The sequence below is a fragment of the Trichoderma asperellum genome, chromosome 3 (assembly GCF_020647865.1).
Source record: "Trichoderma asperellum chromosome 3, complete sequence".
Classification (NCBI taxonomy): domain Eukaryota; kingdom Fungi; phylum Ascomycota; class Sordariomycetes; order Hypocreales; family Hypocreaceae; genus Trichoderma; species Trichoderma asperellum.
Genome location: NC_089417.1, coordinates 5,461,750 through 5,473,231, shown reverse-complemented (window position 1 = coordinate 5,473,231; position 11,482 = coordinate 5,461,750). Strand labels below are relative to the sequence as shown.

Sequence of the window (11,482 nt, the reverse complement as noted above, 5' to 3'; positions counted from 1 at the left end):
TTTGTTCTTTTCGCTTTCGAAATATTTGCCATTGCAGTCACACATATGGCTCATCAGGCGTTGGCCATAGAGGAAATACCTCTGAAAAAGCACAAAGGAGGTTACATGCAAATTAACAAGGCTCTTGATCTCAGCTCATTTCAAGATTATCTTGAAGCTCAACTGTCTCATTTACCCGCCATAGCGGATGTAGAGAGAATCAGTCCTAGAGTCATCCGAGTGCTGGGCCAAAATGCCGGAATGGTAACTGGACCAATATGTCATGGGCAGGAACTAAGACTAACGGAAGATAGTTCACGCTTCAAGGGACCAACACTTACATTGTTGGGACTGGTCGGCACAGGATTCTGATCGATACGGGCCAGGGTATTCCAGAATGGGCAGAGCTGTTGTCTACTACCCTCGAGGCCGAAAATGCCTCATTGTCCTACGTACTGATATCCCATTGGCATGGCGATCACATGGGGGGAGTACCCGACTTGTGTCACCTTTACCCCTATCTATCCAACTCCATTTATAAAAATTCACCCGGTATAAACCAACAGCCAATCGCGGACGGCCAGCTATTCTCTGTCGAAGGCGCTACGCTTCGTGCAGTCCACTCGCCTGGTCATTCACATGACCACATGTGCTTCGTTTTAGAGGAAGATAATGCCATGTTCACGGGAGACAACATACTCGGCCATGGAACAGCGGCCAACGAACACCTCAATACTTGGATGGAATCTCTGCGCGTTATGTCCATGCACAATTGTAAGATTGGTTATCCAGCTCATGGCATGGTCATTGATAACTTGCCCGGAAAGATTAAGAATGAGCTAGCTGTCAAAGCCAAGCGCGAGGTCCTCGCATTGCAAGTTTTACAGAAGATTAAGCTTAGAGCAGGAAAGGGAAAAGGGAGTGTCACAGTAAGGGAACTGGTCACAGAGGCTCATGGGGATCGATTGGACGAAGCCGTGAGAGAGATGGCGATTCAACCATTGATGGAGGAAGTGTTGAGGAAGCTGGCCGAGGACCAGAAAGTGGCATTTGAGGTTAGGAATGGAGAGAAGAAGTGGTTTCGGATTCAATTTGATTAGTGTCTATTGGTTGACTAATTCCTGCCCCTGGGCTCGATATCTTGAGGTGGTTTGGTTAAAGTCGTTGTGTCTTGGGTCTCTTGCGAGTCTCTTGCTGTACAGATCTAAATACAGCAACCCCGTGGAGCGTACTCAGCCTGTCCACATGCCATTTGATACTAAATGAACAAACCAGTCACCTCAGTACACCAGATTCCAGTCAGGGTTGTTACATTCTCTGGCAACTGGTTGGTTTAGGTCGGCTGGTTCTGTCGTGGATACCCAAAATGGAGCCCATCAATAACATAATTTATCACAGAGAAAGATAAAATAAAGCATTTTAATGATAATTTGACTGTCTATATTTCACGAAGCTAGAACATTATCAACCTACAAAATGCAAAACGCAAAAGTATGACTTCAAGTCAGCCCTAGAACTTAGTGTCAGGCTAGCCCCACTACGTGATTAACCCCAAACCTTCGGATCCCGACATATTCCCAATTTGGCTGTTGCAGATGGCCGACATCAAGGCTTGCAAGGAAACCATGTGTAAGCCCCGATCTCCGATGCATTCTTGGTCCGAGCACTGCGTCGAAGTTGTTTGTCTGTATGATGAGGTCCTTGAGTTGGATGTGCAGTATTTTGCGCCTGCCGCCAAGTGCAATGTATTACGATGCTTCAATTGAGAATACACGCCCCGTTTCTTTTCAAGAGCAGAACTATATATATATATATGCGCGTATGTATATATGACTCTCCAAACTACTCATGTTATATGTACAGGCGTTAAAACGTAAGGCTGTATAGTTCAATAAATCGTTAAGCACCGCCACGATGGGCACTTCAAGACTTGTGACTGTCTTTGGTGCGACCGGAGCCCAAGGCAGCGGCATAATCAACACTGTTTTGTCTTCCGTAGACTTGAAAGCAAAATACCGTCTCAGAGCCGTCACTCGCAGTCCAGACAGCGCCAAGGCTCTGGTTTACAAAGAAAATGGTGTGGAAGTAGTCTGGGGTGATTTGAATGATGTCGAGTCTCTCAAAACTGCCGTCAAAGGCTCTTATGGAGTCTTTGGTATGACCGATTATTGGTCCATTCACTCCCAGGACATCGAAATGCAACAGGGCAAGAACCTCTTCGAGGCCGTGAAAACTGAGGGCGTTCGACACTACATCTGGTCATCCCTACCGTGGGCTGAGAAACTCACAGGGGGAAGGCTGACCCAACTGCCATACTTTGACGGGAAAGCCATCGTGGAAGCCCACATAGAGGAAAATAAGGAAAATATGATTGTATCCTATTTTATGCCAGGTAATTCTAATCAATTACTTCCAACGCCGTTCCGGCGAACAGCTAATCATTCTTTAGCTATGTTCTTCAGCTTCATCGAAAACTTAATTCGTGGAGGCCAGAACAATGATCCACACTTGACACTTCCAGTTTCATCTGATTCTGCACTTTGGCCATTTATTGACCCTCCACGAGATGGCGGCAAGTACATCATGGGCCTATTCGAAGCTGGTAGCAAGAGCAATGGCGTAAGGGTCAACGCTGTAAGTTGCTGGACAACCCCGAGGGAGCTTGTTGCAACCTTGAGCAAAGAGGGAGGTAAAAATGTCGCTCTAAAGACTATTTCCCCAGAAGTATTTGCCAAAGATTTTCCTGATAACATTTCTGGCCAATTAACGGAAACACTCATCATGGCTATCGAGCACGGGGTATACGGAAGGGGAGAGAAAGAGAATCAAGACCACCACGACAAATGGCTAGTTGCAGGAAGTGACAGAAAGATTACCCTGCAAGAATGGATTCAACAAAATGGGCCTTGGACATTTGAAACAAGGAGTTTCTTTGACAATTTGGCGGCACAGAAAGCCAATGGTTTGGCAGAAAATGGGCACTAATCGGACAAAGGTTCCTCAAGTCGGGTGGTCACCGTATCGTATAGTCTCCAGATCCCGGCCAATAAAGATAATATAGAAAAGTTTCATACATTTAAATTAAGTATAGAAAGGAATATAAGTAGTGCATGATATAAAAGACACAGTCGATATACCCCTCCAGTCGAATTAAGTTTGTATCCCCAGCGTCTTGCAGGTCTCAACCCTAGTAGCCTATCCTAGTCTGATCCTAGAAAAATGACAATACTAATAACGGCCCATTTTCCGAGGAGGTACTTTCTCTGTGAAGAGATGGTCAATCTCACTGAACGTCTTCCCTTTAAGTTCTGGCACATACACCCAGCTTCCAATGGTACCAATTATGGCCAATCCTCCAAATATGAACCCAACTTTCCCTCTCAAATTCCCTTTATCTGGATTGACCATATACGGGATAGCAAAGCTCATAGCTAAGCCACAAAGAGCCTGTGTTGCGGTCGCAAGAGAAATTGTCTTTGCGCGTAAAACTGTACTTGATGCCTCACCAAGGATAGTAAAGGCCACCGCACCAATGGTGAGAAAATAGACGAATGCGTAAATAACAGTGCTAGCGGCCTGGACCCACTTCGCAGCTTGATTTGGGACAACGTCCATTATGCCAATCAGTAGAAGTAGGGCCGTGAGGGTAACCATGCCGGACAGAAAGAGCTTCCGGCGACCATAACGCTCGACGATAAACCAGCTAACAATGTTACCAATGACGCCGCAGGCCGTGACACCAACCCCAAGATCAAATGAATTGGACACGTCAAGGCCGGCTAGCTGGAAGAAGTATGTCGAATAGCCAAGGACGAAGATGATGCCGACCAAATGTTGACATAGGAAAACTCCAGTTGAGATACCGGTACGAATTTTATTAGTTTGCTTAAAGCAGTCAATGAATCTTGCCTTCTTGGTTCCCTGGAGCTCCTCATGTCGGATGGTGTCCTCAATTTCTGCCAGTGTGCTGATTGCGTCATTCTCGCCGTAAAGTCTTGCAATGACTTTTTTCGCTTTTTCTATCTTATTGACCCGAACAAGATACCATGGACTTTCTGGAGATAGGGGTAGAAACACAAGAAGGAATAGAGCGAAGAAGATCTGTGTTGCAAAAGGCCCACGGTACGCCCATCGATCATCTCTCTCTCCAAAAACTTTGACCACAGAGTTGGATATGAGCTGACCAATGGCGATTCCAAGATTTACTCCAGCAGTTGCAATGCCTCGAAGGGCGACGGGAGCAAGCTCGCCAGACATCATGGGCGCCAGGCTAAGATAGAAACCCAGGCCGACGCCAAATACGAGCTTGGATCCCAGGAAGGCTGGGCGAGTAGAAGAGAAAATCTCGCCAATGCAGCCACCACTGCAGACTATGGCACCAATGAAGAGAGAGCTCTTGCGACCAATCCTGTCTGCCAGCCAGCTGCATATGAAGCCACCGAAAAATTGGCCAACGGTGCCAATGACGTTGAATGCAGATTGCCAATTGGCAGGGAGAATGGCTTCTCCATCGACAGTATATCTACATCATGTTAGTGGTGGACCCAAGCATATAAGCCGCGAGGTGGGGAATACCAACGTACCCAAAATCACGTCGAAAAGACGGAACGGAGATCATAGCGCCGTTGATTTGAGCATCAAAGCCCCTATTCTATCAGCTGATGCATCGGTAACCATCCTAAGAGAAGCAACTTACCAACCCACTGCGGCCATGGCCCAGTAAAAGCACCACCAGATAACGAGTTTGTGACTCTTCCAGATTTCGGCAATGGTCAATTTATGCTCTGGACGTCGGGCGCGCTGATCATTGCCGGTTGTGGCATTCTCGCAACTCTCGATCTCTTGGATGTCACTTATCTTTACATCAATTTCCGACATTTTGAATCATAAGCTCGACGCTGATTCCTGGATTAACAAGGAGGAAGATTGTGAAACTGTCAGAATGCTCAGACTGAGCTCAGCGTACTGACTTAATAACCTACCCCGTGGGGAAATCTGGGGAAATATGAGCTTATATCCATTTCGGTTTGGCAGCGGTTGTGATGTTACATCAATTACAAGCCAAAAGTGAGTTAAGACGCTCGATGGCAGAAATACGGGATGGCCGATTATGGTGGCTAAACGCCACTGCGCTTTTAAATGCGATATTCCGCTACCTGTGGGTCTCGCTATTTATCGCGTGGATGGCCAGCCAATTCAATAGTCCTTATGAAGATGGAACTGCCGGTTTTATTAGCTTCACTGAACAACGTGTGGGGTAAAGCCCTTGGCTAGGGAGTATGTAGAGATGGATCATAAAAGTGCGACACTCCGCATGAGCCTGCTTTGACTATGCTTGGTGACCCATTCATCCTCTCCGCAACCTCGATTCCGACAACTGCCCCAGTCTCAAACTACACGATTGCAGTTACCACGATGGCAGATATACCCATGTCAGAAGGCAATGTTGCCACAGACCAAGTAGATTTTGAGGAGGCATCTCCTGAACGCAGTACCGGCTCTCGGCCAGCATCGAGGGGAACTGCATTTTACAGTCGAAGACGTGCCGTGACAGCGTGCCAAGTATGCCGCGCTCGACGGACAAAATGCGATAATCGAAAACCCTCTTGCTCATTCTGCCTAAAGGTTGGCGCAACATGCATCCAGTCGCCTGTGGATCTTTCCACGTTTGACCCAGCTAGTCTGAAGATTCTTGAGCGTCTGGACGAATTGGACAAGACTATGAAGACGCTGGCCTTGGGAATGACTTCCACTCAGTCCAAAACCTTGTCAAACCAATCAGACGCTGCATCTAGCAGGTCGATTCTGGTTGAGCTCATCCCTCCGAGTCCAGAGTATATCATGAAATGGGACGTCTTGAGTGATCTCAGTCGAGAAATAAACGAGATTGGGGTTCCAGAGTCTGAGTCAGCCACGACATCTGGCCAATATTCCTTACAGTCCCTTCTATCGCCGAAAACAGACCTTGCCACTGAGCTTGATCTCCAGCGAGTCAATCATCTGCTAGATAACTTCTTTAATTATGCCCACGTGAAAAATCCCGTTTTAGATGAGCAAGCAACCCGTCGCATGGTTCAGTCTATTATCTTAAATGGTATTGACTGGTCTCCCGAATCTTGTCTAACACTTCTGATCTGTGCCCTGGGCTGTATTGCTCGTCCATTTGGACCGACTTTGGAGACGATGCCTGGGACAAGTGCATATGCTAGTGCTGAGACGCTCTTTCATGCTGCACAGCGACGCATTGGCATTGCATTTTGTTCCGAAGATATTATTTCTACACAATGTCTATTCCTATCTGGGATGTACATGATGTGTATATTTCAACCTATCAAAGCCTGGCGTTTCTTTGTGCAGGCACTTGCTTCCTGCCAACAACTACCATTCTTAAACTCGTTATCACCTCCGCCCTCATCGACGATATGCGATGGAAGCCCGGCCAGCCACTCCCTGGAAACGCTTCAGCAGGCTACCTACTGGTCCTCATGGAAATCAGAACGAGAAATGAGGAGCTACCTACGACCAACAGACTTCTCTCTCACAGAAGAAGAACTGGCCTTCTACCCACCATTTTTGCCGACGCCACCTAACTTGCAACCAGCGCAAGAGCTCGAGGCCAATAGAGACTCTTGCGTACCCAGACAGACTATATCTTGGTATTTTTACCTTGCCGAGATCTCCCTCCGACGGCTAGCCTCAAACCTGCATGCAGAAATGCTCCAGCTTAGTACGCACATATTGTCGGCTCAAGATGCCTTGGAGTCTCTTGCGGCAGCTGTGCCACAATATGAAGAACAAGCCCAAGACTGGATTTCTTCGCTTCCTTTGTGTCTGTCGTTTGATGCCCCTGCAGAGGAAGACGATATTTGTAGGTTTGTCCTCCGTGGACACGTAATCAATCTTTACGAACTTATTTACTGGCCGTTTATATCAACGTATCTGAGGAAGAATATGCTGACTGTCGAAGAGATACAAATTGGCATGCCTTTAGCAGGCTGGGGAATTAAGCGACTGGCACAAAAAGCACTAGACTATCATGCGTTGAGGATCACTGTGAATACACCAGGGTATAAACATCGTCACCATGGGACTCTCTTCATGATACAATCATGTTCAAGGAGCGCTCTAATTTTAGTGGCTGCTGCACTACATAATATTTCGAATACAGCTCAGAATAGCGCAAGAGGGGCAAATATTTTAACGCTACCTTATGGTTGGCGGACTGGTATTGATGAAACCGTTGACATGTTGGAATTTTGGGAAAGGGAATTTCCGCAATTAGTCACCACAAGACAAGAGTTGCAGGCGGCTCGGAAGAAGATTCCGTGAGCTATTGAGTTATTCAATCGTCATTTAGCCTAATATATCTCGACGTCAAAGTGCTATTCCTTTCTACGTCACATGAATCAGCTCAGGGTAATGTCTCGAATATGGTGCCACTTCTTTAGTTGCGGAACGACGTCGAAGAGTTAACGGCTAAATTAAGTGCTGAGGAGTATATTCATTAACATAGCTATCAGAAGGTTCGCGCATGACTCGATGGCTCCGTATTGTAGTGCAAAGCCGCCACTATATGTACATTGTACGCCACCGTTATTGAAGAGAGATTCGATCAGCCCCACTTGTGCGGAATATCGCATTAGACCCCAGACTTGCTTGCTTCGATGGCAGTGCTTTTGAGAACTAACTAAACCCCTGAGTTCCGTATAAGATGGCATCTTTTTCTGTAAAATATCACTCAGGTTTATCACCGTCGTTATTAAATACAAGAATCAACACAGAGACGCCTACAATGTCCCCTTCGGCAACTCAAGATGCGGCAACCAGCCGCTCAAATGCTAAACATACTCATCCACCGTGTACCATGCTACGTGTAAGCGGCACAAATATTGTCAACTTGGCCGGCGATGAAGTAGTCCTCAAGGGTGCAGGTTTAGGCGGGATGCTTAACATGGAAAACTTCATCACTGGCTACTCGGGGCATGAACACGAGCATCGGGCTGCATTAATAGAGGTTCTCGGCCAAGAGAATGCCGAGTTCTATTTTTCTCGACTTCTCCACTACTTCTTCACTGAGGCAGATGCAGAACTCTTTGCTTCTCTTGGGCTTAACTGTCTCCGTGTGCCGTTCAACTACCGGCACTTTATGGATGACGATAATCCTAATACTATTAAAAGTTCGGGATTTGAGCTCTTAGACCGAATCGTTAATATCTGCTCAAAATACAACATATATATCGTTCTGGATTTACATACTGTTCCTGGTGGTCAAAATCAGGACTGGCATAGTGATTCTGGCTTAAGTAAAGCCTTATTCTGGGAATTTCGGGACTTCCAAGATCGTGCCATTCAACTTTGGGTGGCTATTGCAAGTCATTATACAGGGAATCCTGTAATTGCAGGATATAACCCCCTCAATGAGCCGGCAGATTCTCAACATACTCGCCTTATATCGTGGTATGAGAGAGTCGAAAAAGCAATTCGAGCTGTTGACCCAGATCATATGTTGTTTCTAGATGGAAATACCTATGCAATGGATTTCTCAGCGTTTGATGCAAAAAAAGCTTTGCCAAATACGGTATATAGCTGCCACGACTATAGTATGATGGGTTTCCCTCTCCCAGAACAGTATAACGGGACAGAGAAGCAGAAGGAGAGGCTGCGTACCAGTTTTAGGCGCAAAGTCAAGTTTATGAGAGAAGCAGGTGTGCCAATATGGAACGGTGAATTCGGCCCTGTGTACCAAGATCCAAGGATAGATCCAGATGCCGAAACAACTAATGCTAAGCGCTTCGCGTTATTACAAGAGCAGCTTGCAATATATAAGGAATTCGGTGGCGTATCGTGGAGCATCTGGCTGTACAAGGACATTGGCTACCAAGGCATGGTGTACCTTGACCCTGGGAGCCCATACATGCGCCTTATTGGCCCATTCCTTGAGAAGAAACAGCGCTTGGGGCTGGATTTTTGGGCCTGTGCCGACAAGACAAAGATAGACGCTGAAGTCTATCAGCCACTCATTTCAAAATTGAAAGAGATGATTCCCGAGCACTTTCAACAAAAGAAATACCCAAAGATTTGGACTTTTGATAGGCAAGTTGAAAGGGTAATTAGAGAATGCCTGATGAGTGAGTATCTGGGCTGGGAGCTTGCTGAGGCCTTTAGAGGGAAGACAAAGGAGGAGTTGGAGAGCTTGGCGGGTAGTTTTGCTTTAGAGCAATGCTTGAAACGAGATGAGTTAAACTGGATACTGAAAATGGACACAAGAGTAAAGAAGGAATCTCGATAGTTGGCGGTTTTATATTACGGCAACAATAATTCATACTTCAGTTTCTTATTTAAATTCATTTCGCTAGGTATAGAGTGAATACACCGCGTTTGCCATATCATTCGCCATAGTATATAGTGGGATATATAATTGAGTTATCCCATAAAGACAAAAAGTAAGCAGAGACTGTACAATATTTTAAAATCATGGGCTTGAATTATTAATTGCACTGAAGGCTGAAATCTACCGGACCGAAATATCCATGTCACAGTAGTAACCCCGCATTCTAACGGAGCTCATGCCTGATCTCTGCGGGATTCAAAGGAACCCCAGATAGTTCGTATCTATGGCTCTCCACATCTCCAGGAGCCTCAAGGACTGTTCCGCCTCGGTCGTCGAAGCGCTTCGATGAATATTCCTAAAGTGACTTCAATTCTGGCGCTCTTTCGTCCTGTGAGTTCGGTTGCTAACAAGATTTTCTGAAGAATAAGAATAAACCCAGCCCTAGCCACGCCGCCAACGACTCCGCCGGCAATTGCTCCGACAGGAGTGTTTCCAGAGGATTTATTATCTTTGAGGGTGTAGAGGTTGTGCTTATAGTAGTAGTACCGGACATGCCAGCAGATGAGGCTGTAGTCGATTGTGTAATTGTTGAAGTTATTATGCTACTCGATTGCGAAGAAGACGGAGTCGAGGTCGTCGATGAATTCGTGGGGTAGCAGCATCGCCTGGTGATAGCCTCCATGCCCTCGCGCCTTATACCTTCCCAGCAGAGCTTCCGTCCTACAGCAGCTGATTTACGCAGCAGTATGCCCTTCCATGCGCCCACAAGATCCTTAAGAAGATCGAAGCCAATGAGGCACTTTACAAGAAAGATATCCACCCCCAATGATGATTAACTAAGCCCTTAGCACAATTTCTTTACAATTTCTATGAGAATATTGCTGATTAGATTGCCCTAGGATATGAAAAAGCCCCTGCTTTAGATCCGCAATCCTAATATCATTCAAAGCCTTGTGGGCCGGCCTCGCCTTCCCAACAACAAGAAGATGACTATGCCCTCAACCCTCAAGACAGATAACAGCAAGGAAAATCAGCAGGAGCAGCAGCTACTAAAGCAGCCCTAAAAGCGCCAGTTAAAGCCAAGGGTGAGGCGCGGTGCCTTAAAATTTAAGGTTAAAGGAGGGACAACTTCAAGCCAGGGTCAAGGCCAGTCCTCTTCTTCTCAGTCAACGAGAAGTTCGCGCTCACAGCCAAGTTCACAGGCAAATAGAACTACAAAGGGACGGGCCAAGGGGATCAGGAAACAAGCTATCTGCTACGAGACTGGCTACTATAGCTGCCGCCGCCTTGGAAGTTAAAGAGGTTATCCTGGGAACGCCGCCCGAAGCCACGCGACTAGATGAGCCGGATAAACTAGCCGACCGTGAGATAAATAGATTCGATAAAAAAACACTAGAGAATACGTAATTGAACAAATTGGCCAGTCTCAATTTCCCTATGACGATTTTCTGTTGCCTATGGCTATGTGAATTTAATAGGAAGTATAATGTACACTGCTGTGTTAAAGGTCTCTTGTGGAGTTAGTGCTTAGCCTACCCTTAAATATAATATTAATGTTAAAATATTAAAAACTAGCTTAATATTAATAATATATAAATAAAAAATATTATTCTAAAAAATATAAATATAATTTTCAATTTAATTTTAAATTATTTATTATAAAATTATTAAAGTTAATGAATATAGTATTTATGTTTTATTAAATTATATTATAATTAAAATATTTAATAAAATATAAAACCCTTTAATAAAAAAAATATAAACAATATTTTTGTATAATATTTTATATAAAGTTTTATAATAAAATAATTTTTAAAAATTAATAAAATCTTTTAGTATAATACTTTAAATTTAAAATATTAAGTAAATTTGTAAATTTATATAAAATTTATAAAATTTATATTTATTATATAAACTTTAAAATTTAATATTTTTTTAAAAAAACGGATTGTATATTAATTATATATATATTAATATATTAAAAATAAAATTTTACTTTATTAATAATTGAGTATTGCTATTCGGGCAGTAGATTTTTGCTATTCGGGCGGTATTCCCACCTAGACTAGCCTATTTTAGCTAGATTCAGCAGCGCCCAAGCCAGCCCACCAAAAAACAGTGTAATGCACTGGGATGTACAGAATTTACTATAAAAGAATACTGCTGCTTTAT

The 11,482-nt window shown here is 44.6% G+C and overlaps 5 protein-coding genes across 5 annotated transcripts; 4 read left to right on the top strand and 1 right to left on the bottom strand.

The window, feature by feature from the left end:
* Window positions 1-30: 30 nt before the first annotated feature.
* Window positions 31-1,376, top strand: TrAFT101_006403 (uncharacterized protein). The gene is made up of 2 exons (XM_024910833.2): window positions 31-243; window positions 294-1,376. Exons 1-2 carry the CDS (start codon window positions 46-48, stop codon window positions 1,077-1,079), a joined length of 984 nt encoding a protein of 327 aa, XP_024754741.1. The 5' UTR covers window positions 31-45; the 3' UTR covers window positions 1,080-1,376.
* Window positions 1,377-1,846: 470 nt separating this feature from the next.
* Window positions 1,847-3,123, top strand: TrAFT101_006402 (uncharacterized protein). Its single transcript, XM_024902189.2, has 2 exons — window positions 1,847-2,371; window positions 2,429-3,123. The coding sequence occupies exons 1-2, from the start codon at window positions 1,894-1,896 to the stop codon at window positions 2,962-2,964; spliced, it is 1,014 nt and encodes a 337-aa protein (XP_024754742.1). The 5' UTR covers window positions 1,847-1,893; the 3' UTR covers window positions 2,965-3,123.
* TrAFT101_006401 (uncharacterized protein) lies at window positions 3,086-4,905 on the bottom strand. Its single transcript, XM_024901516.2, has 3 exons — window positions 4,676-4,905; window positions 4,563-4,625; window positions 3,086-4,501 (listed from the first exon to the last, which is right to left on the bottom strand). The coding sequence occupies exons 1-3, from the start codon at window positions 4,855-4,857 to the stop codon at window positions 3,208-3,210; spliced, it is 1,539 nt and encodes a 512-aa protein (XP_024754743.1). The 5' UTR covers window positions 4,858-4,905; the 3' UTR covers window positions 3,086-3,207.
* Window positions 4,906-5,310: 405 nt separating this feature from the next.
* On the top strand, window positions 5,311-7,308 carry TrAFT101_006400 (uncharacterized protein; the record flags this gene model as incomplete). The annotated part of the gene is made up of 1 exon (XM_024901513.2): window positions 5,311-7,308. One exon carries the CDS (start codon window positions 5,311-5,313, stop codon window positions 7,306-7,308), a length of 1,998 nt encoding a protein of 665 aa, XP_024754744.2.
* Window positions 7,309-7,690: 382 nt separating this feature from the next.
* On the top strand, window positions 7,691-9,268 carry TrAFT101_006399 (uncharacterized protein; the record flags this gene model as incomplete). Its single annotated transcript, XM_066127748.1, has 1 exon — window positions 7,691-9,268. The coding sequence occupies one exon, from the start codon at window positions 7,691-7,693 to the stop codon at window positions 9,266-9,268; it is 1,578 nt and encodes a 525-aa protein (XP_065983861.1).
* Between the last annotated feature and the right edge of the window lie 2,214 nt (window positions 9,269-11,482).

Excerpts from the sequence above, each read along its gene's own strand:
- TrAFT101_006402 (XM_024902189.2), top strand. The coding sequence starts at position 1,894 with ATGGGCACTTCAAGACTTGTGACTGTCTTTGGTGCGACCGGAGCCCAA. Across the intron at positions 2,372-2,428 it reads TGTATCCTATTTTATGCCAG|CTATGTTCTTCAGCTTCATC; the intron begins GTAATTCTAATC and ends ATCATTCTTTAG.
- TrAFT101_006403 (XM_024910833.2), top strand. The coding sequence starts at position 46 with ATGGCTCATCAGGCGTTGGCCATAGAGGAAATACCTCTGAAAAAGCAC. Across the intron at positions 244-293 it reads TGGGCCAAAATGCCGGAATG|TTCACGCTTCAAGGGACCAA; the intron begins GTAACTGGACCA and ends AACGGAAGATAG.
- TrAFT101_006401 (XM_024901516.2), bottom strand. The coding sequence starts at position 4,857 with ATGTCGGAAATTGATGTAAAGATAAGTGACATCCAAGAGATCGAGAGT. Across the intron at positions 4,626-4,675 it reads GCCATGGCCGCAGTGGGTTG|GGGCTTTGATGCTCAAATCA; the intron begins GTAAGTTGCTTC and ends CTGATAGAATAG. Across the intron at positions 4,502-4,562 it reads TCTTTTCGACGTGATTTTGG|ATATACTGTCGATGGAGAAG; the intron begins GTACGTTGGTAT and ends AACATGATGTAG.